This window comes from Saccopteryx leptura, chromosome 1, assembly GCF_036850995.1.
Source record: "Saccopteryx leptura isolate mSacLep1 chromosome 1, mSacLep1_pri_phased_curated, whole genome shotgun sequence".
Taxonomy (NCBI): domain Eukaryota; kingdom Metazoa; phylum Chordata; class Mammalia; order Chiroptera; family Emballonuridae; genus Saccopteryx; species Saccopteryx leptura.
This window is the reverse complement of record NC_089503.1, coordinates 263,425,706-263,451,018: the sequence shown is the minus strand read 5'-3', so window position 1 is coordinate 263,451,018 and position 25,313 is coordinate 263,425,706. Positions and strand designations below refer to the sequence as shown.

General features: G+C 46.5%; 1 protein-coding gene across 2 annotated transcripts; it reads right to left on the bottom strand.

Moving 5' to 3' along the window:
- Nucleotides 1–1,972: 1,972 nt before the first annotated feature.
- Nucleotides 1,973–20,880, bottom strand: NPM2 (nucleophosmin/nucleoplasmin 2). 2 transcript variants are annotated; one of them, XM_066361087.1, is made up of 9 exons: nucleotides 20,800–20,880; nucleotides 14,559–14,655; nucleotides 14,365–14,447; nucleotides 14,123–14,248; nucleotides 4,516–4,606; nucleotides 3,179–3,384; nucleotides 2,989–3,020; nucleotides 2,118–2,151; nucleotides 1,973–2,025 (listed from the first exon to the last, which is right to left on the bottom strand). In XM_066361087.1, exons 2-9 carry the CDS (start codon nucleotides 14,614–14,616, stop codon nucleotides 1,981–1,983), a joined length of 675 nt encoding a protein of 224 aa, XP_066217184.1. In that variant the 5' UTR covers nucleotides 14,617–14,655; nucleotides 20,800–20,880; the 3' UTR covers nucleotides 1,973–1,980. The 2 variants fall into 2 exon arrangements, with proteins under 2 accessions (XP_066217184.1, XP_066217185.1); XM_066361088.1 differs by lacking the exon at nucleotides 14,123–14,248.
- Nucleotides 20,881–25,313: the final 4,433 nt, after the last annotated feature.

The window sequence follows — 25,313 nt, the reverse complement described above, 5'->3', positions numbered from 1 at the left end:
AGCTGCCTACTTGGACCCAGACCTGCATGGATGTACCTCCTCCCTCTGATCAGCCTGAGGTCAGTGCCCTGTCTCGGTCTGCTAGAGGGTGGGACAGTGCTCACTGTACCTGTGGGGTGTAGGATACCAGCCCTGCCCTCACTCCCTCTCTTGCCATCAAGAGAATGATGTGGCCGAGATCCAACCAAGCCTGGTTGCTGAACTTTTGTGCAGGTGTCTAAAGGCCTCCTTCTGGGACCAGACCTGGGGGTCCTAGGAGAGAAGGCAGGGCCCACTCCTATCAGCCCACTTCAGGCCTGGCCCGCAGAGGGGCAGGGAGGTGCCCAGAGGCCCTGTGAGGATAACCCAAGTTAGGGGCCACCAGTATGTGACCATGGATGAACTGGCCGGCCAAAGTGACTGCAGGCCCGCGAGGGGGCAGGAGGCCATAGCCAGCAAGGGGACGTTCAACCCTTCCCAGTCCACGATTGACCTCACCCTGACAATTCACTGAACTTGATTTGGTGTCTCTAAGCATAGCAGTTCAGTGTTCACCTTTCCACCTCCCATAGACCCTTTGCAGCTGCCCTAAAGCCCACTGAGTCGCCTCCACCTGGAAGGCGTTCTTTTTTTTTTTGTATTTTTCTGAAGTTGGAAACGAGGAGGCAGTCAGACAGACTCCCGCTTGCGCCTGACCGGGATCCACCCGGCACACCCACCAGGGGCGACGCTCTGCCCATCTGGGGTGTTGCTCTGTTGCAACCAGAGCCATCCTCAGCGCCCGGGCCAACTTTGCTCCAATGGAGCCTTGGCTGCGGGAGGGGAAGAGAGAGACAGAGAGGAAGGAGATGGGGAGGGGTGGAGAAGCAGATGGGCGCTTCTCCTGTGTGCCCTGGCCGGGAATCAAACCCGGGACTCCTGCACGCCAGGCCGACGCTCTACCACTGAGCCAACCGGCCAGGGCCTGGAAGGCATTCTTGAAGGTGCAGGCCTCTGGGCTCCTGCCCAGCACAGACCTTCACACAAGTGAGGTGCTGGGCGCAGGAGCTGGCCTGAATGGGACACACGCCTGGGAGAGCAGGGCTAGCTTGTGCCCCAAGGTCCCAACAGGTGCACACCTCAGGCTGGTCCTAGAGGGGTCCAGGCCCTTCCCGAGCCCAGCCTGATGACAGGAGACAGGGGCAGCTTAGCCCTTTGGCTCTGTAACCTAGAAAGCAGGGCCCCGCCGGAAGGGAGTGTGGCTGAAGGAAGACCCACAGCACCTCTAGCTCCCCCACGCAGGCCAGGGGCAGAGTGGGGGCTGGGGAAGTGGCCGAGACACTTGGTTCTTCCCCCACAGGTGGGCAGTAGGGGCTGCTAGAAGTGGGGGAATGACAGCGGGGGCTGGGGAAGTGGCCGAGACACTTGGTTCTTCCCCCACAGGTGGGCGGTAGGGGCTGCTAGAAGTGGGGGAATGACGGAGCGAGCTGGCAGGGCTTGGCCCAGGCTGGGTGTGCTGGCACACAGCCGCCCTCTCCTGGGCACAAGGGCTCACTGTAGCCAGTGACAAGGTTAGCTCCTGGGAAGAGATGCACGAGCAAGGTCCTGGCAAAGCAAACTTTATTTTGTCCCCGAGATTGGGGCTGTTTCCTCCAGGTCCTGCTGAATCTGGAGAGTTGGGGTGAGGTGCTCCTGTGTTGCCCCCAATACCTCCATCACATTCAGACTCATATGGAGGGGCCTGGGGGGATGTGCCCTGGGGCCACAGTGTGCCCCAGGAAGGCCCACTCCGCATGGTCCTCCCTTGGTCATGGTTCTTCATTTCTTTTTTTTTAAAGACTTTATTTATTCATTTTAGGGGGGGGGGGGTGGAAGAGAGAGAGAGAGAGAGAGAAGGTAGGAGCAGGAAGCATCAACTCCCATATGTGCCTTAACCAGGCAAGCCCAGGGTTTTGAACCGGCGACCTCAGCATTCCAGGTCGACGCTTTATCCGCTGCTCCACCACAGGTCAGGCTGGTTCTTCATTTCTTGAATCCTGGCTTTTTGGGTCTGGGTGTGGATTTGGCCTATGGAAGGAAGGGAGGGCTCTAGGACCTGGCACTCTTCAGAGAACACCCCGCCCCTAGGAGGGAGGGCCAGCCCCTTCTTAGGCACTTACCTTCCTCACAGGGCTCTTATTTTTAGGACTGGGCCTGGAATGGGGGGGGGGGGTGAGGAACGGGGAGTGAGTGAGAAAGAGAGCGAGCTCAGCTTGATGCCAGCAGCCGGGCCCTCCCAGTGCCAACTCTAGGAAGCTGGGCCCCAGACATTTCTGGCGGCAGGGGGCTGTGCCTGGAGAGGGAGGCTGCAGAATTCACCTCTTCACTTGGCACCTGCCAGGGACCACTTGACTCTTTTTAAAAACAAGGTGTTTTTTCTTAGGCTTCCGTCTGCTTTCTTTTCTTTACCACAGTATGCCATTTTCATTATACAAGCAATGCTAATCACATTGCAGAAAACAGAGCAAATGAAGAATAAATTATGTTATTTGCTTCCCACCAATGTTTGGTTATTTCTTCTCAGAACTTTTGTTTTCTTCTAAAAATATGTGAGATGAAGACAACTTAATATCCTGTTCTTTTTAATTCTATAAACACTTGCCAGGTTGCTATACTCTTCATAGGCATATGTAACATCTGAGAAAATGTGACACAGTTTAATCAGCTATTATATTGGTAGACAGTTAGAATGCTTCCCTTGTTCACCATTATCTGAATAACGCAGCGATGAGTTTCTTCGTGCATAGAATTCTCCCATTTCGGATGGAGGAATTGTGTAGGTGTCTTGGAAAGGAATTGCCTCAAGTGGAATTACATCAGAAGAGCAGTTCGTGCTCTTCAAGAAGATGGTGCCAGCCTACTGTGGCAGCACGCCGTGTGCCCTTGCACGTATGCCCACAGACACGTGCGTGTGTGCCAGGTGTACCGTGCTCTTCCTAAGCACTGCATACCTTCGCCCAGACAGTTTGGTCAAGAGATGGAAAGACTCACCTTACTGCCTCTTCTTTCTCCACCTTCTTTTTCTGGGAACCAAGCAAAAGCATCGTTGGGATGGTCAGCGTGGGGCTCAGGCAGATCCCTCTGCCCCCTGGCCGGGCTCGCCTGGCCCCCGCCTCCTGGACACTCGCTCGGAGGCCTGGCCCAGGTTGCTGAGTAGCCTCCACAGGGTCCCTTCCCTCACCTTGGCAACGCTTATCTGTGTCTGGGGCAGCAGCCTCTTGCCTTGTTTGACAGGGGTCTCCTCTAGGGACACATCAACATCATCATCATCGTCGTCGTCGTCCTCATCATCATCTTCCTTCTCTGGCCGCTGCTGCTGCTCCTCTTCCTCCTCCTCCTCCTCTTCCTCCTCCTCTTCCTCCTCCTCCCAGGAGGTATCTGCAGTGTCTGCAGTGGCACGGGAAGGGGCAGGGCCTCTGAGCACAGGGTCTCCGCCTGGCTCTCTGGCTTGCGAGGTGCCCGGAGGGAGCCCCAGCACAGAGGTGGAAGTGCCTGCCTGGCTACCTTGGAGCCCCTCCCAACCCCCCTGACGCAGTGGAGGCCAGGGTGAGGTGTGAGACCCGGGACAGCTCTGTGGAACGGACTCCTGGGCTCAGGCTGGGCAGGAGGACTCACTCTGGGGAGGAGTGTGTGAGGGGAAGGAGGAGAAGTGGGGAGGAGCCCGGAGTAGCAGCTACAACTTCAGGCCTTATCCTAAGGGAAGTGGACCCTCGCATGGGGGGCAGTGCCCCTGATGACAGAGGCACCCTGGGCAGAGAGGAGGGCTGGGGAAAGGAATAGTAAGAGTCGACAGCACAGTGACTTGGTAGGGTCCATGTAAAGACTACAACTACGTACTTCACTTTAGGGCAGGGGTCCCCAAACTTTTTACACAGGGGGCCAGTTCACTGTCCCTCAGACCGTTGGAGGGCCGGACTATAAAAAAAACTATGAACAAATTCCTATGCACACTGCACATATCTTATTTTAAAGTAAAAAAACCAAAACGGGAACATATACAATATTTAAAATAAAGAACAAGTAAATTTAAATCAACAAACTGACCAATATTTCAGTGGGAACTATGCTCCTCTCACTGACCACCAATGAAAGAGGTGCCCTTCCAGAAGTGCGGCGGGGGCCAGATAAATGGCCTCAGGGGGCCGCATGTGGCCCGCAGGCCGTAGTTTGGGGACCCCTGCTTTAGGGTAACGTTTTAAGTGTGTGCTAGTCAGGCACTGTGCTAACTGCTTTTCCCGAACATTTACTCCTCACAACTACTCTCTGAAGAAGAACTTTCATGTTACAGGTGAGAGGGCTGCAGGCCTACAGGGGATGTTGCAGGAAGGTAATGGAGATCTGGGGGTAGGACCCGTGCCTGTGGCCTTCCAGTCCTGGCTACTGACCACTGGTGTCGCCTTTGGTGATTTCTCTCTAAGCATTCAAGAATCCATTAAGTGTTTTGCGTATTTATTGTCCCGTGGGCCTTCACTAGACACTGCACTCCCAGACCTTTCCCAGGCCCAAGATCGGACTTACCGTAATATTCCTGGCCACTGAGAAACACGGGTCCAGAGCCAGCCCGGAGCTGAAAAGTGACAGGAAGGCAAAGCTCCAGGCCCATCGTGACCTGCAAGAGGAGGGATGTGGAGGCAAGAGCAGAGAAGACAGGGTCACTTGGGCTGCTGCCTGGCTCGGAGTTGGTCTCCTGCAGAAACACTCAAGAGTTTAGGCCCCAGAGCCCAACCACACACACTCTTCATGGGTTCTCTGGGCCTCACTATGCTCTGAGCCCCTAGACCTTTCTGCCAAGGGGCTGTCTGAGCATCTCATTCTCACTAAGACTGCACACGGGCTTTCAACCTGAAGGGCAGCTGCTAGAGAGATCTTACTGATATAGACGACATTGTGTCTCTCAAATTATGTTGAAGCCCTAACTCCAATGTGACAGGACCCGGCGGTGAGGCCTTTGGGAGGTGATGAGGGTTAGGTGAAGTGGGAGTCATGACGGGATTAGTGGCTTTTAAGATGAGGCTAGAGACCCCCCCCCCCCCAACATGAGGACACAGAGAGACGGCGGCCCTTTCCAAGCTGGGAAGAGGGCCCTCACGACAACCTGATCATGCGGGCCCCTGGGCTCAGACAGACTGCGACAGCTCAGATGAGAAGGGCAAGTGCAGCCCCGTAGGCATAGGCACAGCGTGACTTCTGCCTTGTAAGTAATTTGCAAATATGCATAGGAATAAAGGTTGGAAAGATATTAAAGTGCTAATGATAATTTTCAGTGGATAGTATTTATTTTTCTTATATTTTTCCAGACATTCCAAAGTCCCTAGAGTTGATGGTACTCATTTATTGAGTTGCTACCCTGTGCAGCCCCACATTAAGCATTTTGCCTGCTTTATCTCACTTAACTCTTCACTCATGAAGGAGGTGCTATTACTTGACAGAGGAGAAAATTGAGGCTTAGATTTACTTCGAGTTCCTGGTCCAGATAGGCAGCAAATAAGCAAAAGCAAACTGCAGCAACAAACACCCAGAAGGGCTGGGTAGAATATAACCCAGGGCCGATTAGTGAGAGAGGGGGGCCTCCATGCACCAGACCTGGGGAAGCCGGGCCAGACTGCTGCTGTAGCAGCTGGAGGGTAATGCACTTGGAAATGACACTCACGTGGAATGGGAGACAAGAGCTTGGTTCAAGACAAGAAGTTGTCATGGAGCTCTCCACACGGAGGCCAGGATCCTTGAAGGGCTGCACCTCAGTCCAAAGCTCCAGGGTGAGGCTTGAGGAGAGGCCACTAAAGAACCCCATCCAACCACTAGAATCTACCCAGCACCAGAAAAAGCTGAAGGGTTTGAGCTACAGATGGGTAGTCACAAAACAGTCATGGGGATGCCAAGTACAGCACAAGGGACAGAATCAATAACACTGTCATCACCGTGGACGGTGCCAGGTGGGCACCTGCAATATCAGAGGCCACTTTGCAAAGTATATTATTATCTAACCACGATGCTATACACCTGAAACTAATACAAATATTAAATGTCAACTATAATTGAAAAAAAGAAAAAGGTGGTGGTTGGGCCAATTTGGAGCGTTGTTCAATTTTCCTGGGAATCTCCCAGGTATACAGAAGGTATACCTGTTATTCAAGTTCTTTTTCAAAATAAAAGGAAAACGTAAAAGAAGCTCCACACCTCCACAGAAAGGTAACAGGGACATGCGAGCAGGATAGAAGTCTCCTGTGAGAAGCTGCAGCTCCTCATGGTACTTGCCATGTGGATGAAGTGTGCATTTGCCCATTGGGGCTGCCAAGCCCAGATATCCGTATAGAACCCAGGCCTGCGACGATCCTGGGGCAAATGGCAGACACAACACAAAACCAGTCTCTGTCCTTCTCACATGGGATTCCTTCAAAGAAAACAAAAACCCGAGCGCAACCCGCAGTCTAAAATGACAAAACACACACAAAGCAATCCTCTGTGAGCCGGAGGCAACGGAACACAACAGGCACAACTGAGGACCTGAGGTAAGAGAGCTCCAATCCGGACAGTTAGGAGGTAAGGTTGATGAAAACCAAATAAATGTCAAGTAGGAATCAGAACTCTAAGAATAAGATATTATGAAGAAGAACCAAATGTAGCCCCTAGACATGAAAAAATACAAGTGCTGAAATAAACTGAACTGTGGTTAAGAAGCAGAATAACACAGCTGAAGCAAGAGGCCGTACCTGGAATTCTACTGTGAAGAAAGCACCCTTGTGCACCCCAGACAGACCGGCTGACCAAATAGGAAGGCGGCGCTGTGACAGGCGGGCAGATGGGGAGACCCAACAGGCACCCAGTCAGGGGGAGGGGCTGCGCAGAAGGGAGTCATGTTCCAAGTGAGAACCACCCAGAGTATTCCAGAAATGATCAAGGAGTCCGATCCTCATATCCAAGAAACCTACATCATGAACAGATTTTAAAAGTAGTATTTCTACCCTTGAACATGCCAAGTTGAAATGGTAGATCACAAAAACAGATTAAATCTTATGATAAACCAGAGAGGAAAGACAGATGTCCAAAAAAAGGCACACTATCCAGACAGATTAAGGATTTCAACAGCAAAGTCCAGAAGAACAGAGTAATATCTCCAAAGATTTAAGGGAAACTACCTCTCTGTCCACAATTATACAGAGAATCCACATGAAAAGATGAGTGGGAAATAAAGCTACTTCCAGGCAAAGACCAAGGAAGTTTACCTCTTCCAGGACTCCTATAGGATGTTTCAAGAGGATAGCAATGAAATTGGGAAGGAGAAGTGGAAGTAAGAAGCAGTGGTGAGCAAGCAAATTGGTAAACAAAGAAAAACTGAAGCAAGCATTCCCGTAAAATAAGAGTTCTAGTAATGACTAATGTTGAATGGGTTTCCAACAAGTTGAAGCTAAAACACTACCTGATAACAGCATGTCAGTGAAGAAGATGGTAATTAGAAAAGCTCGTTGGATAGTTTGAGAGGAATAAAAACATTAATTTTAGACTTTGATCATGCATGATTGTTAAAAAATTAAGGACAACCAATTAAAATTAAAATGAGGATCTATAATTTCCCAGAAGGGAGGGGAAAAAAGGGTGTGTTGGGGGAAGAAACTGCAGTCAATCTAATAAATACAGAAAAAAGAAAAAACAAAACAAAACAAAACATAAAAGAGCAAGGAAAATAGAAGCACAAAGTACATGTTACAAATAAACCCAAGCATATTAGCAAGCACAGTAAACAGAGACAGAATAAACTGGCCAGACAGATTGAAACCAAGTCTAGGTACATACTGCTCATAAGATATACACCTAAAATGTAAGGCCAGAAATGTTGAAGAAAGTCTAGATCCAGATGGGACGGAGATTTACAAATACCCATTCTTCCCTTCTTCCATAATAGCAGCACCCTGATATTAGTCAAACATTGTACCTAGTGTCCTTGGCAGTTAGTTATGACCATGTTACTACTTTCTGGATCAAGGAGTTACAAGCAGAATTTCATGGGTGGGACTTGCGCAATGACTCCTTAAAAGGTAGACAGAGAACTGAGAAAAGCCCCTTTGGGCTTCCTTTGCTGCTTCTTTCCTGTTACCTTCAACGCAGACATGAGGGAGGTGATGGAGGATGGAGACTCTGCACCAAGGATAGGAGAGAGAGAAGGGGAGACCTGGTCTTTGGTGACCAGGGAGCCATCTCACCAGCCTTAGACTGCCCATCTCTGGACTTCTGTACCAGATAGACATACACCTCCCTCAAATTTGTTTAAGCACCTATGGCTGGGTCTCTGTTACTGCAGCCATACCTAATGAAGACGAAAATGGAGCTAGCTGTACCATCTGCGGAGTGATACTGACAACGGGGGAGGCTATGTATGGGAGCTCTCTGTACCTTCTTCTCTTTTATTATAAACCTAAAACAGCTCTAAAAATAAGAAAACAAAGTCCTTAGAGACGAGTGAGTTGTATTTGTTACGACTAGATTTGGTATCAGGTGACAGAAAACTCAGTAACGGGCTTACACAAGCTAAAAGCTTATTTGTCATATAAACTAAGTCTAGACCTAAGCAGCTGCATTTGTCCTACTCCTCAGTCACCAGGGATCCGGGCTCTTTGTACTGTCACTTCACTATCCTCTGTATATGACTCTACCTCCAGCCTAGATGTATGCTCAGATTCTAGCCATCACATCACACTCCAGCCCACAGGAAGAAGGGACAGACAGACACGGCCACGTGAGCTCTCTTTTTGAGGACACTGCAGATGCAGTAGATGCTATTTCTGCTCACATTCCCCTGGCCAGAACCTCACAGCCATGCCAACTCAGAAGAAATACACAGTTTGTATTCTCAATAGCCTGTGGCTAGCTAAAAGTCAGGAGTCTCACAACTAAAGAAGAAAGGAATAATGTCTATTGAGGAATGACTGAGAAACAAACATTATGTGATTTAGGCTTTGATTCAATAAACATTTTAGAAATAAAGGTTACCACGTACTGAATAATAAAACATTGGCTTATGGCCCTGGACGGCTGGCTCAGCGGTAGAGAGTTGGCCTGGTATGTCGAAGTCCCAGGTTCAATTCCCGGCCAGGGCACACAGGGGAAGTACCTATCTGCTTCTCCACTCTTCCCCTTCTCCTTCCTCTCTGTCTCTCCCCTCCCGCAGCCAAGGCTCCATTGGAGCAAAGTTGGCCTGGGGCACTGAGGATGGCTCCATGGCCTCCGCCTTGGGTGCTAGAATGGCTCTGGTTGCAATGGAGCAATGCCCCAGATGGGCAGAGCATCGCCCCCTGGTGGGCATGCCGGGTGGATCCTGGTCGGGCGCATGTGGGAGTCTGTCTCTCTGCCTCCTCGCTTCTCACTTCAGAAAAGTACCAAAAAAATAAAAATAAAAAAATTGGCTTACAAGGAAGATAATTCTGTAAGTTATAGGCACCAACAACACAGTGTAAACATACATAAAACTATAGCTACAGTAATCAAGACAGTGTGGTATTGGAGGGACACCCATATATCAGTGGAACAGAAGACCTAGAAATAGACCCACACAAATATGTGCAACTTATACAAATATTGATCGGCTTACGACCTATGCAACTTACAACCATTCGACTATACGACCACAATTGCTAGCCACGACTGCTCCGCGTCTGGCATTGCCCAGCTGGGCATATGACAGTGCGGACCAGCTTCCGGCAGCACTACCATCTCCGTGTGCACCATTTCAACTGTTATCCCAGACTCGGTACAACAGTTTGTGTTTTGTGTCTTGGATATTTTTCATCAAACCCCTCCCAAGATGTCTACCAAGAGGAAATTGTCTTTGCAACTATTAAACCAGTTGTACTGGTAATGCAGTGTTTTACTTAAACCTGACGAATGTAAAAATAAGAAACAAAATGGTGTAGAGGTGATACAAATGGCATAAAATGAACAAAGAAAATTATGATATATAACAATAATGAAAAAATTATGATAAAATATGACTTAAAGATTTTTATAACATCATTTCACAGGACTGTACGTATAGCCTACTCAACTTACAACCAAATCGTGTTATGACTGGTCTGTTGGAACCAATCGTGGTCGTAAGTCGAACACTAGCTGTATTTGACAAAGGTGCATAATCAGTTAAATGGAGGAAGGATAGCTTTCTCAACAAATGGTGTTCAAGCAATTGGATGTCCACAGGCAAAGAAATAATCTTGATATAAACCTCACAGTTTATACAAAAATAAACTCAAAATGGATAATGGACTTAAATGTAAAACATCAAACTGTGAGACTTCTGGGCAAGAAAAAAAAATGGAACAGCTTCATAATCTTAGCCAAGGCAGAATTTTTAGATTTAATACCAGAATCATAAAAGGAAACATTGATAAAATAGACCTCATGAAAGTCTACAGCAGAGCGAGTGACACCTTGCTCAAACCAGCGACCTTTAGGCTCAAGCCAGCTACCATGGGGTCATGTCTATGATACCATGCTCAAGTCAGCAACCCTGCACTCAAGCTGGTGAGCCTGCGCTCAAGGCAGCGACCTCAGGGTTTCGAACCTGGGTCCTCTGCATCCCAGTCCAATGCTCTATCCACTGTGCCACTGCCTGGCCAGGACAGATAACCCTAGTCTTATAGCCACTGTCCCACTACCCAGGAGAGAACACTCTACCCCCTCAGCCATGACTGGCATGCCTTGCTACCCACATAAGAAATTTCTAGGCCAACCTCACGAGTATATAAAAAAAATTTTTTTTTTCATTTTTCCGAAGCTGGAAACGGGGAGGCAGTCAGACAGACTCCTGTATGCACCCGACCGGGATCCACCCAGCATGCCCATCAGGGGGCGATGCTCTGTCCCTCTGGGGCGTCGCTCTGTTGCATCCAGAGCCATTCTAGCACCACAGAGCCATCCTCAGCGCCTGGGCCATCTTTGCTCCAATGGAGCCTTGGCTGCGGGAGGGGAAGAGAGAGACAGAGAGGAAGGAGAGGGGGAGGGGTGGAGAAGCAGATGGGCACTTCTCCTGTGTGCCCTGGCCGGGAATCGAACCCGGGACTCCTGCACACCAGGCCGATGCTCTACCGCTGAGCCAACTGGCCAGGGCCAAAAATTTTAAAGTCTTAATATATTAACAAAGCAAATTAGAAGTCTATAATATGATCAAGTGTATTTATCTTATGAATACACAGTTGGCTGAATATTATTCTATAAATATAATTTATCACTTAACAGATTATAATGCAGATGGCAGAGGCCAGGCAGGTTCACCTTGGATTGAGAAGACAATAGAGAAACTGTGGAGCCAGAAAGCATTGGGCCATTTCCATTATAATAGAGGAGCAAATAGGTAGGGAAAACCAGGCAAACAAACAGCAAAAATGGCCCCTCACAGTGGCAAGCAGGCAATTCACCATCCACAAACTCCCACCACTGAGTTCAAGCACCCATAGCCTTACATACACTATACACACATGGCACTGCCATGCACGTGCTCATGCACAAATCAAGCAAAGGGCTTGCAGCCAGTGAACCAGTGAGCAAGCCTAACACAGCTGTTTTCCCAACTCAGATTAAAGAACCAAAGATCATTTGAATAGAGAAGGATTTGATAACCATTCCGGATTAAAATAAAGACAATCCAATATTAAAAGCAGAGTAGGACAGCTTGACCTGTGGTGGCACAGTGAATGAAATATCAACCTGGAGAGCTGAGGCTGCTAGTTCAAAACCCTTGAGTTGCCGGGTCAAGGCACATATATGACAAGCAACAAGAAAGCAATGAACAACTAAAGAAGCAATTATGAGTTGATACTTCTGTTAATCCAAATTCGGAGGGACCTGAAATATGGAAGACAGGAGCAAGGTCCGTCGTTTACACATCAAAGCTTTATTGTCTAGCTTGGCCAAGCGGCGGGAACTCCGACAGAAATCTGACGGAGAGCGCGCCGGCCCTTTGTTCTACTTAGTTTTTATAGTTTTGTAAGTGGGAAGTACAGAAGCAAAAATTGCAATTAGGAGCCCCTTACCGCTATTGGTTATAGTCATATGTCCTTTAACATGATAGGACCACATTCAATTTGCAAACCATACATCATTTTGGAGAAAACAAAATTTACAAGCCAACACAATGGTAGAAAGATGTCTCTTTACATATTAAAGGCATTCCTATATTATCTAGTGTTTATCTGCTATCTCTCTGTCCAGAGTCACACACGCATTTACATAGGAGAGGTAGTTTCGGTGGGGACAAATGCCCGCAAATGGCTCATTGCTATAAGAAAAGGTTTATTTTGGCTTTTCTCTTCCTGCACCTGGCTAGCCATTCACCCCTTTCCCCACAGGCATGGTGGAATGTCTGGGAATCCATGTTTTCCTCCCCTTGCATTTACAATACAACGCCAAGGGCCATCCTGGTTATGCCAGTCACACAGTACAGAGACTATTCTCACAATTTCGCTGCACACCTTAATCCAAATTAATAAAATGTTCTCCAAGCCTCCTAAAATATTAATATTAATTCTGTAGCCTTTGGTACTTTACAACACCTGCGGGTGAAATGGCTCAGTGGCTCCTCACTTCTTGCTCACTCCCACCACCCCCTGCTCTATAAAATCAATAAATCTTAAAGCAAAAGCAGAGTAGCACAGGCTGGAGACTTCCTGAAGCTGACAAATGGTATTACCAAACCTGTCATACTTCATGGAGAAACGTTAGATGTATTGTAAAGCCAGTCTACATGGCCACCATCACAGCCGCCTGGCCCATGCAGGTTTGCATTAGATTCGGACAGTTGGTAATAAAACAACAGAGCCAAGAACTGGTGGGCCATTAGCTTTAATCCTAACTTGCACCTGGCGGGCAAGTAAAAACACACACTGGGCTCCAAAACCCACTCATTCAGTGCTCACAAAGCTACTGACTTATCCGAGTTTCCTAGAATCAAAGATTTCTAGCTCACCAGCCTTATTCACCTCTGTTCCCCATCTCCTTCTCTCTGCACAAACTGGCTTCTCCTTCAGCACTCTGCCATCTTGGCTGCTCTCCTGGCCTCCTCCACGTGGCCTTTCTCTGCTCTCCTCTCTAATGCTAATCTCAGGAACCGAGAGAGCAAGGTCCCTGTCTGCCCCCTTTTATACAGTAGAAATCAAAACCTTTAATCCAATATACAAACAAGGAAGTCTCTCTGATACAAAGTCACTTATCTGAGGCATAATGGGATTCCTCATGAGAGTGCACCACCCCATATCAAAAAGGGTGGGAAAGACTTAGTCCTAAAACCAAGCCCCAGGCTACAAGAATCCTGCTTGCCCACAGCCCGCCCCAACACACATTAATATAATCATCCCCATTCCAAGCAAGGGAAACTAATATCACCTGGGTGATGGGCTTCCACGTGGGCAGTGGCATCTTTAATAAAGTGAACATAGCCTGACCTGTGGTGGCGCAGTGGATAAAGCGTCGACCTGGAAATGCTGAGGTCGCCGGTTCGAAACCCTGGGCTTGCCTGGTCAAGGCACATATGGGAGTTGATGCTTCCAGCTCCTCCCCCCTCTCTCTCTCCTCTCTCTCTGTCTCTCTCTCTCTCTCCCCCTCTCTCTCCTCTCTAAAATGAATAAATAAAATAAAATAAAAAATAAAGTGAACATAATATATTTTATCTGCCCAACATGTATCCCTTTTAAAGGGATAAAGAAATCAAGACTGAAACAAGGGTATCTACTATTATCATTTTGTCCTATTTTATACTGGAGGTCTTAGCCAGTGTAGTGGAATTAAAAAAAGAAAAAGATAAAAATTGCCATTACTCACATCAATAACTGGCATAGAAAAATCAAGATAAATTAGAAATAAGAGATTTTCTGGATACACAATCAATTATGTAAGTCATCAACGGTGTCCTGTCACCATCAGTGAACAATAGAATACGTGATTCAGAAGAGAGGTTCTCTAACACATCTGAGGTCACACAGCCAGTAAAGGGTGGGCTGGTGCGGCTACCACCGGAGCTCAGACTTTCTCCTCTCCCGTGTGGCTGTGCTGTGGCTGAAGGGCCAGGCCGGTGTGGGGGTCCAGACCCACCCGGGGGTGAGGCCTAGCAGGTAGGGCTACTGGCCTGCAGGGAAAGGCTCACCATGGGCAGGACGGAGGCCTGCAGCGAGGCAATGGTGATGGGCTTCATCCTTTTGTTCTGCTGGCTTGCTGCAGGCAGGATCTCCACAAGGTTCCTCTCCTCTTTGGCTTTCTCCCCCAAGCAAATCTTGAGAAGGGAATCACCCGAGGGCAGAGGAGGGAAACCCTGTTGCCCCTGTTGGGGCAGACTCCCCCGTTCCCGTTCAGCGGTGAGTCCCTTCTCCCGCCTTGGGGGGCACCCACCGTAATGAGCAACACCTTACAGTCCGGCTTGCCCTCCGTCGGTTTGAAGGTCCAGGTCCGCTTCTCCTGGGTTAGCTCACAGCCTGGAAGGCAGGTGGAGCGCGGGGCGGTGGGCTCAGGGCAGGCGCCCCTTCCTCCGTGCAGCCCTCGACCCGGGGACCGGCCGCGCCGCCATCATCCCGGTGCTTACTCACCCCAGAGCGTGGCTGTGGCGGCCTTGTCAGCGGTGCTGCCCGTGAGGCTGCGGTCCATGGCGCGGGGGACGGAGCCGGTGGTGCGCCGCGAGGAGGCCTGAGGGAGAGGGAGAGGGAGAGGACCGCCCCGTCTGGACTCTCACTCTCACGCCCGCCTCATCGCGCCGCACCCAGCCGCCCTCCGCAGCTGTTATGAGGTCTGCGAAGGGCACCGATTGTGTCTCATCAGCCCTAAAAAAGAGGCCCCTTTCTCGGGTCCGTTCTGCCATCCTTCCCTCCTGGGTCTCAGAAACACCTGGAAGGCCTATTTAGACGCACGTGCTCCGGGTCCACCGCGGGTTTCCCATTGAGTAGTTCTGGCTGCGGCAGGCGTATCTGCACTTCTAACCTGGACCCAGTTGAGGTTGGTGCTGCGACCCCGGGACCGCACAGTGACCTACGGGCATTGACTGAGGTCTACCGCCCCAGGCTGCCCAGCTTGGAGAGGCTTTGCCACCGGGAGGAAGCAGCGGCATTCCAGCCTCTCTATGCTCAACGCCTTTCTCCCTGTCCCCTTCCCCCGCCCGACTGTGGTCCCCAGAGAGGAAGAGCCCTGTTCCCAGAAGGATGGTTTGTCCCATGGCCAGGAAGGGGTGGGCATGAGGAAGCTGAGCAGAGAGGCAACTACCGTAGATGGTGAGGAATCAGAAGCGGATTAAGGTCCCCGGTGCAGAAAAAAATATAAGGCCCCTTAAAAAAAAGGGAAAATAAAAATACATGTTAACCATATTTTTAAATAAATAAGAAATATTATGTACTATTAATGTTAAAATTGCACATATGAAACCAAATTTCGTGTCATTAGAAAAGTGTGAAGTTGGGGGTTTGCGGGGCCCCTTAGAAGTTGGGGCCCAGGGCGACCACCCCCTGCGCCTGCCTTTAAATCTACCTCTGTGAGGAATCCACAGGGAGAGTGACTTTACCAGGACCTGTCATTTAACAAACAGCAGTACAGACTCCGAAACAACCAGGCGTCTCTGCCACTGTGTGCTCATCCTTCACCCCCGTGCCAGAAGCCTCTCACCCACTTAGACATTTTACTCATTTTCAACAAAGGTGCCAAGGTAATCCAATGGTAAAGGGTAGGCTTTCCCAAAAGAGCTGCTGGAGGATATAACAGGGTATCTCTCTCTGGAACCCTGATCCAAGCTTCTGCTATGCAGGAATCAGCCCCCCCCCCCCTTCTCTTAAAAGTGTCAACTTTATTGAAAAGTAATTTATATACAAAAATACACTAATTTAAAGTGCATAATTTGATGAGTTTTGACAAACGTACACACCTGTGTAGTCATCATCACAATTACCATTTCCATCATTCTCCCAAATTTTGTTTCCTTTATCAGTCAAATCTCTTCCTCTTAATGCCAATTGGCAGTAGGCAAATGCCTACAGGCTGACTCTATAAATTTACATGGCCTATTCTAGAATTCCACATTAGAAATGGAGTCATAGGATCTTTTTTGTTTGTCATTGTAATGCTGGTGGTTGAGGCCAGGCAGATTCACACTGAATATAATCAGATGGTAGAGGAACTGTGGAAGAGGAAAGCGTCAGGCCATACCCATTTATTGGAGGCTTGCAGAGACAGGTGAGCAAATAAAGAGAAACCTACTTTGTATTTGCAGGGCAGGGAAAGGGGTCAGGAAAACTGCACCTTGCAGTGGCAGAAAAGGGATCTGGGAGAATTGCGCCTGAGGGAAAGCAAGCACCAATAGCTTTTCATAGAGACACACATTTGGCTTTTTAACACATGCTCATGCACTAATTGCACCAAGTGCTTGCAGCTGGTAAATCAGCAAGCAAGCCTAACACAGCTGTTTTCCTCAAGGCCCACTTCTGCTGAACAAAAATGTATTTGGAATTTATTTAGCCATATTGTTGCTTGTATAAATAGTTTGTCTGTTTATTGTTGAGTAGTATTCCACAATTTGTATATCCAGTCACCTGCTGGTCAGTTGTCAACATGGCTAAGCTTTTGTACTCAGTTATTCAATCAAACACTAATGTAGGTGTGTCTGTAAAGTTATTTTGCAGATGTGCTTAACATCTACAATCAGTTGCCTTTATGTAAAGATTACCCTCAATTATGTGGGTGGCCCTGACTCAATCAGTTCACAGGCCTTAAGAGCAGAACTGAGATTTCTCTGAAGAATTTCTATGGACTTGCAGATTCAGCTCCTGCCAGACAGCATCTAGCCTGCCCTGCCTGATGATCTGCCCTATGGATCTCAGACTTGCCTAGCCAGCCCTCATAATTGCATAAGCCTATTCCTTGGAATACAACCCTGGCTGAAATGCCTGCTGATGGATATTTGGGTAGTCCAGGTTTAGACTATTCTGAATAAAAATGCTGGCCTGACCTGTGATGGCACAGTGGATAAAGCGTTAACCTGGACCGCTGAGTCACTGGTTTGAAACCCTGGGCTTGCCTGGTCAGGGCACATATAGGACTTAATGCTTCCTGCTCCTCCCCCTTTCTTTCTCTCTCTCATTCTTTTCTAAAATGAATAAATAAAATCTTTTTTAAAAATCCATGAACATTTGCGAGCAAATCTTTGCATGGACATGTATTTTATTTTTTTCTTGGATAAATACCTAAGAGTGGAATTGCTGGATCATTTAGTAAACATATAGTAAACTTTATGTGAAACTATAAAACAACTTTCCTGTACATTTTGCATTTCTACCAGCAATATATGAGAATTCCAGTTGCTTTACATCTTCATTAACACTTGGAATTATCAGTCTTCCTAATTTTAGCCATTCTAGTGTATGTATAGGGTGGTAAATCTTTGGGCTTTTATTTGTATTTCTTTGATGATGAGAGATGTTGAACATCTTTTCAAGTGTTTATTAACCATTGTGTATCTTATTTTGCAAAATACCTGTTCAGATATTTTGTCCATTTTTAAATTGGGTTAGTCTTATTGAGTTGTGTTTTGCTTTTTTAAAACGTCTATCCTGGATACCTGGTTTTTGTCATATATATATCCCATAGATTTTTCACTCCTGTCTATAGCTTGTCTTTTCATTTTTAAAAATGGTATCTTTTAATTAAATTAAAAAAAATTCGATGAAATCAGTATTTTTTTTTTCATTTTATGGATCGTGTTTTTGATGTTTGAAGAAACCTTTGCTTAACCTAGGGTTGTGAAAGTTTTCTCCTAGAAATCTTGTTATTTTAGCTTTTACTTTTACATCAGTAATTTATCTGAAGTTAATTTTTGTGATGGTGTTAGGTAAGGGCCAAGGTTAATCTTTTCCTCCCTAATGGACATCAGTTTTTGTTTTGTTTTTTGTATTTTTCTGAAGCTGGAAACGGGGAGAGACAGACTCCCACATGCGCCCGACCTGGGATCCACCCGGCACGCCCACCAGGGGCGACGCTCTGCCCACCAGGGGGCGATGCTCTGCCCCTCTGGGGCGTCACTCTGTCGCGACCAGAGCCACTCTAGTGCCTGGGGCAGAGGCCAAGGAGCCATCCCCAGCGCCCGGGCCATCTTTGCTCCAATGGAGCCTTGGCTGCAGGAGGGGAAGAGAGAGACAGAGAGGAAGGAGGGGGGGGGTGGAGAAGCAAATGGGCGCTTCTCCTATGTGCCCTGGCCGGGAATTGAACCCGGGTCCCCCGCACACCAGGCCGACGCTCTACCGCTGAGCCAACCGGCCAGGGCCGACATCCAGTTTTTATAGCACCATTTTTGGAAAAAAGACTATCACTTCTCTACTGAATTACTTTGGCATGGTTGTCAAAATAAATTAACCATGTACGTCAGTCTATTCCTGGACTGTTCCATTGATCTGTTTACACTCATGTCAATACCACACTATCTTGATTACTGTGGCATTATAGTAAAAATTGAAGTCAGGTAGTTGAGTTCTTCAACTTTGTTCTTCTTTTCAAAAATATTTTGGCTATTCCAGATTCTCTGCATTTTTATACAAATGTAGAATCAGTTTGTCAATTTCTACAAAAAAGCCTTTTAGGATTTTAATTGAAATTCTGTTGAATGTATAGTTTGGTTTGGGGAGAACTGACATCACAATTTTGAGTTATTCCAATCCATGAACATGTTATAATCACTCCATTTATTTAGATCTTTTAAATTTTTCTTCAGCAATGTTTTATAGATTTTAGTGTACAGGTTGGGCACATATCTTGTTAAATTTATTCCTGTTTTTCATGTTTCTGGATGCTATAGCAAATACTATTCATTTTAAAATTTCATCTCTAGTAGTTATTTTTAGTATCTAGAAATAAGTTTTTGTATCTTGACCTTGTATTCTGTGACTTTTCTAGTTCACTTATTAATTCCAGTAGCTTTTTTTGTAGCCCAAATGATATCTGAAAATAAAGACAGTTTTACTTCTTCCTTTTTGATCTGTGTGCCTTTTATTTTTTTGTGCCTATTTGTTCTGGTGAGGACCTCAGATACAAGGATAAATAGAAGTGACAAGAGTGAGTGAGCATCCTTTCCTTTTTTATTTATTCATTTTAGATAGGGGAGAGAGAGAGAAGGGGGGAAGAGAAGGAATCATCAACTCCCATATGTGCCTTGACCAGGCAAGCCCAGGGTTTTGAACCGGCGACCTCAGCGTTCCAGGTCAATGCCTTATCCACTGTGCCACCCCAGGTCAGGCCCTTTCCTTGTTCTTGATCTAAGGGGGAACATACAGGTTTTTTTAACCTTTCAGTATGCTGTTGGTAGTTTTTTCTAGATATCTTTAAACAGGTTAGAATGTTTCTTTCTATTCCTAGTTTGTTGAGACTTTTTATCATAAATGGGTATTATAATGCTGGTGGCTGAGGCCAGGCAGGTTCCCATTGAATTCAGGCAGATGGTAGAGGAACTGTGGACTTGGAAAGGGTTGGGCCATATCCGTTTATTGGAGGCTAACAAGGACAGGCGAGCAAATAACAAAAGGGAAAGGGCTAATAAACAAAGTAAAATCTGCTATTCACAGTATGGGCAAGGGAGCAAGGAAAACCGCACCTCACTGTTGCAGGAGAGCAATCTGGGAGAAGCACCGCCCAGGGGAAGCACCCATAGCTTTACATAGCTATGCACACGTGCCTCTGCCACATGCTCACGCACTGATCAAGCAAAATGCAGGTAAACCTGCCAGCAAGCTTAACACAGCTGCCCCATGGGTTGTGTCATGTGCTTTTTCTTTACCTATTAAGTTGTGTCATGTGCTTTTTCTTTACCTATTAAGATCAGCTCTTTCTCTTTTATTTTATTTATATGGTGAATTGCATTTATAATTTGAATGTTAAACCAATCTTGAATTCCTAGAATCAATTCCACTTTGTCATGATACCCTTTTTGTATATTCCTGAATTTGATTTGCCTGTGCTAAGGATTTTCGTATTTATGTTCATGAGAGAAATTAGTCTAAAGGTTATTTTTTCTTCTTTTCTTTCATTCATTCTTTCAATGCCTTTGTCTATCAGGGTTTTGGTATGAGGGAAATGCTTGTTTCATAAAATGATTGGTAAAATTTCCCTCTTCTTCTATTTTCTGACTTTTGTGCAATTTCAGGTGCTCTGACTGTAATAGAGGGAAGTCTCTTCCTTGGCATAGAACACTCTGCCCTCATCTCCATACAGTTCCATGCTTCCTCTGCCTTGACTCAGTTGCTGCTCTATTCTGGAGCCTGGAAATCATACTAGAATCCTCTTCCCTTTTCTCTCCACTTGCAATTGTTCACAAAGTCCTGTTGATCCCCTGATCCCCAATATTTCTCAACTCCCACCGCCTTTGCCTTGGTTCAAATCCTTATTACCCACTAGCTAGTGGGTTGAACAAAGATTGGTCACTAAACTGCTTTGCAAAGTGGTCCTTGGTTGAAATTTATGGCTCTTAAAATCCCAACCTCTTGTGCCCCACCCCTCAGTCAGACAACTCCAGGTCTTCACTCCGCCTCCAACCACGCTATATTTGCGCCTCCTTGAAAGGTATAAGACATTTCATGACTGTGTTTTTGCACTGCCTGTGTTTTTCCCTGCCTTCTGCGGTAGGGCTCCTCTTTTGCACTCACAGGGCCCAAAGAGCTGAGCACTGACTATCCTTTCCATCCTGTCTGCTCCTCCACTGAGTTCTTCCCAGACAGGGACAAGTCCTCGAACAGTGCCTCTAAGTTCACCACCGCGGAGACTGGGTATGCCATGAAGCGTGTGAACTCCAGCCTCTACAAGACATACGGTTCGGTGCGGGTCTAATGGTCGCAGTAGCCCAGATCGGCCTTCCCAAGAACGCTCAGGCAACCATCAAGCTGTCAAACCTCACGTCACCGCAACACTGAGTTGGAACAGGGAGAAGTTAGAACTGCGCCTGCGCAAGGCGGCGGAGGCGGGGCCAGCGACGGCCTGAGGAGGGCACGTGTTGGAAAAGGATACGTGTGCGCGGCGCGGCGCGGCGCCGCGCCGCTGTGGGATGGCAGGAACGCGCGGAACCAGTTCCGGGCGCGACGGCTTGTCGGGAAGTAATACCAGGGCAGGGGTGGACACTTCTCCTCCTTCCTTAGTGCGATAAGGGGGTTCGATGTTGGTGGTTTCTGCGCTTTTCATTTTGGTAGGGGGCTGTGGCCTCGATGTGAGTTTAACCCGCCCAAATTAGATCCAGCCACTCTCCACCTTCCAGCTACCATCCTCTGCAGACACTAACAACGTCCCAGATACACATCCTTTTCATTCATCATGATTTTTTTTGACTGGCCCCAGCTCCTAACGAGCTCATTTTGGTTGCAGAGAAGGGGATGGACTGGGGTTAGTAGTACTAAAATAGAGCAGGTCAGGAGAGGGAGACTTCAGAGAGGAAGTGGGGTTCTGCCTTGGATCTTGAAAAGGGTACGTGGGCAAAGGGCATGAGAAGCGAGGGATGTGCAGATGGGGAAAAGGCAGAAGGTAGATGTGGATGCGGAGATGGCAGCTGGCTAGCTGAATGGAAGGGTTCCGCTGTAGCTTTGGTACTTTGTAACTTGATTTGCTTTGTGATAAGAGTCCCAGACTGCAAGATGGGACTGTTGAAGGATGAAGAATTAAAAAAAAAAAAAAAAAAGTACTTATTGATTTTAGGCGAGAGAGAGAAAAGGGACTGAGAAGGAGCAGGAAGCAACAACTTGTACTAGTTGCTTCCCAGGGTTCTGAGCCTGTGATTTCAGCATTCTAGGTCAAGGCTCTACCCACTGCACAATCGCAGATCAGGCAGGACTTGGTTTTATGATAAATAGAAATGATAATGACCTGCTATAGTCTTAAATAGAGAGGATGCTTTACCTTCCTTGCACAGTATAGACAGTCTTTTCTTTAATTTTTTTATTTATTCATTTTAGAGAGGAGAGGGAGAGACAGAGAGAAGGGGGGGGGGGGGGAGGAGCTGGAAGCATCAACTCCCATATGTGCCTTGACCAGGCAAGCCCAGGGTTTCGAACCGGCAACCTCAGCATTTCCAGGTCGACGCTTTATCCACTGCGACACCACAGGTCAGGCCTAGACAGTCTTTTCTAATAGCTGAGGTGAAAGGGCTAGGGTTTTCTGATGTTCAGACTATTGCTTTCTTACACTTGCCCACCCTTTTAAACTATCAGGCTGCACAGTGGCCATGCTGAACTTTACATGAAGCTACATCTGTTGTCCAGATAATCAGTTATCCTGAGTTTGGCTATTCACCAGACCTTGAATCCAGACATGTATGGACTTGCTTAGTTTATGTATTGGCTAATAGGGATTAAGAAATTTCTTGTCACTCTTGATTCCTTTGTAAACTACTAATAGGATGGTTTGTACCATACAGGTGATGTATGCTTGCCTGAGTTTGTCTTCAGGGTTATCAAGTAGAATTTAAAACATAATTGTGTGTGGTGCTTTACACAAATGACTGGCAATGAATTGCCTTGCAATTTTTTTTTGATTATTATTTTTTGCTTTTGCATTTTCTTTTCTGTTGCTGTCAATAGGTATTTGGCCTATAGTGGATGCTAAGAATTTGATGAAGAAACAGAGGACAGCACCCAGCCTGTCCTGAAAACCATTAAGGGTTTTTCTAAGGGGGAGAATATTCCTAGCTTGATTCTGGCCTCCATTCTGATCATCTGATGGAAGTCCCACCGTCAGACAGCTGATTTGTTTCGTTGACCCGATGCTCCTGAAATACAAAAAAGTGGCTGGCCAGTGAATTCCAGGGTATGTAAGAAACCCAAGATAGGTTTAATGGACCCATGGTCAAGCTACAAAACAAGAATCCTTAGACGTTATTTGGCACTTAATTGGCAGCTGTATTATGCTGGTGAGTACATTTTTATTCTTTCAAATTTATTTTAAAAATAAATAGCCCTGGCCGGTTAGCTAAGTGGTAGAGTGTCAGACTGGCGTGCAGGAGTCCCAGGTTCGATTCCCGGCCAGGGCACACAGGAGAGGCGCCCATCTGCTTCTCCACCCCTCCCCCTCTCCTTCCTCTCTGTCTCTCTTCCCCTCCCGCAGCCAAGGCTCCATTGGAGCAAAGTTGGCCCGGGCGCTGAGGATGGCTCTGTGGCCTCTGCCTCAGGCGCTAGAATGGCTCTGGTTGCAACAGAGCGACACCCCAGATGGGCATAGCACCACCCCCTAGTGGGCGTGCCAGGTGGATCCCGGTCAGGTACATGCGGGAGTCTGTCTGACTGCCTCCCCGTTTCTGGCTTAGGAAAAATACAAAAACAAACAAAAAAAAGTTAAATAACTAGGGCTATAAAATAATTGTAACTATATATTTTAAGGATTTGTTATCAGACTTCAAAGCTTTTACAGGTTTCCCCAGATTCTTTGCTCTGGCACTTGGACAGGTGTCTTGGCTCTCTAGATTCAATTTCTATTCTCCAATGACCAGAAATAATTTGGACAGTTGTCTGTTTCTGCACTTGGTTAAAATTTCATATGAACATTTTTTCCCACTTGGGGAGAAAATTTTTATTATTTTTGTTGAGAGGTGGGGAGGCAGGGAAGCAGAGACAGACTCCTGCATGAGCTGAGGTAGGGATCCATGCAGCAAGCCCCTTATAGGGCAGGGCCATGCTCCGTCCATCTGGGGTGGCTGCTTTGTTTACACTACCCCCCCCCCCATGTTCCCCAGAAAGACTGGAGGCAAGTTTCTTCTATCCTTTGTTTGGTGTCAAGTTAAGATGATATGTATGGTGGGGGTTTTCTGCACTCAACACAATTAAGAGTAAAGATAAGAGGAATTCTTCAATGTATTAACGAGGAAATGAGAGTTTGCCTTTCAAATATATGCCCAAACATTGAAGAAATCGTTAGGATACATCAGGCTCACGTTTCTCATAAACACAAGAATGAAAAAACTTAACACATTCACCCTGGGACCTGCCGAATTTACTAAATCTTACTAAGAATGTGTCTATATATATATATAAAGATAACATTTTTGTAGTTTAAAAAATTTTTTTAACCCCTCTTTATGAATTCTAAAAAGCATCTCAAAAAAATGTAACATAAGTGTTTTTTAATGTCAGAATTTAATTTTGTATTTATTTTGTTTAATTACTATAAAAGCACGCTTGGACTTTATTTTTTCTTTAATATTTGACTTATTATAATATTTCTCAGAAATTTGTATATAGTGCACCTACAATTATTTGTAGGATTTTAAATGTGCCTTGACTTCAAAAAGTTTGAGAACCACTGCATTAGAGCCATGGCTGCGGTAGGTAGGTAAGGAGGGAGGAAGAGAAAGGAGAGAGGGAAGGTGGGAAAAGGGAAGGGGAAGGGGGAGGAGTAGAGAAGCAGATGGATGCTTCTGTGTATCCTGACTGGAATCGAACCCAGGACTTCCTCATGCCGGGCTGACGCTCTACCTTTGAACTAAATGCCCAGGGCTGAAAAAACTTAAGAATTTAACTTCATGGTAGCAGAATATAAAACTATTATTTCTTAGTAGTTGTCACTTGGCATTGGAAAATTGACACAGTTGAACATCTGTACTCCTTAAAACCTAAAATCTGACCCCGGGCCAAATCCCTCCTTGGTCCAATTTAAACTTTAGTAGGAAGAGAGAACCCTATTTTGGCAGAGCCAACAAATACACATGCTCTTACTTACACATCACAATGGAATAATCTACAGTGAAGACTAGGTGTTTTGTCAACGTCAGGTACAATTTGTCAGGAAACTGTCTAAAGCAGTAGACTTAATGACCATGATGTCCAGGACAGCCTATAAACTGAGAAACTCCTGGTTTAACTGAATAAAACCTCCACATGATTTATTTGGGAAAACTATCAAGTTTAACAATAAGTAGCTTTCACATTTATTAGATTGAATTGTGTGAAAGTGCTAAATAACTAGAAAAAAGGCTACTTTTTGGGTGCTTAACTGTCAATTAAGGAACAGCTTCACTTTTTAAAAATTTGATGTGGTTGTGGAAGATTTAACTGGCATTTTGTCACGACTGGACTGTGCTTAGGGCTGCACTGAGACCACCTCTATTGAGTTGTTTCTGCTGAAATAGTTTTTGTGGACAGGAAGGGAGAGGTCAGCATCTCAGGGCAGTTGGAGGAGGGGGGTTTTCTTTGGGTATTTGTGAAAGTTACTTTTTGTCTTACTCACTACAGAATTAGAATTCCAGGTCACTGGGGCAATGTGACTGGAGTGTTCTGCATATTGATGAAGCCTGGCCATTCTATATTTTTATTCTTTTAGGCTTAAGGACAGACTTGGCTCCAGTGAAT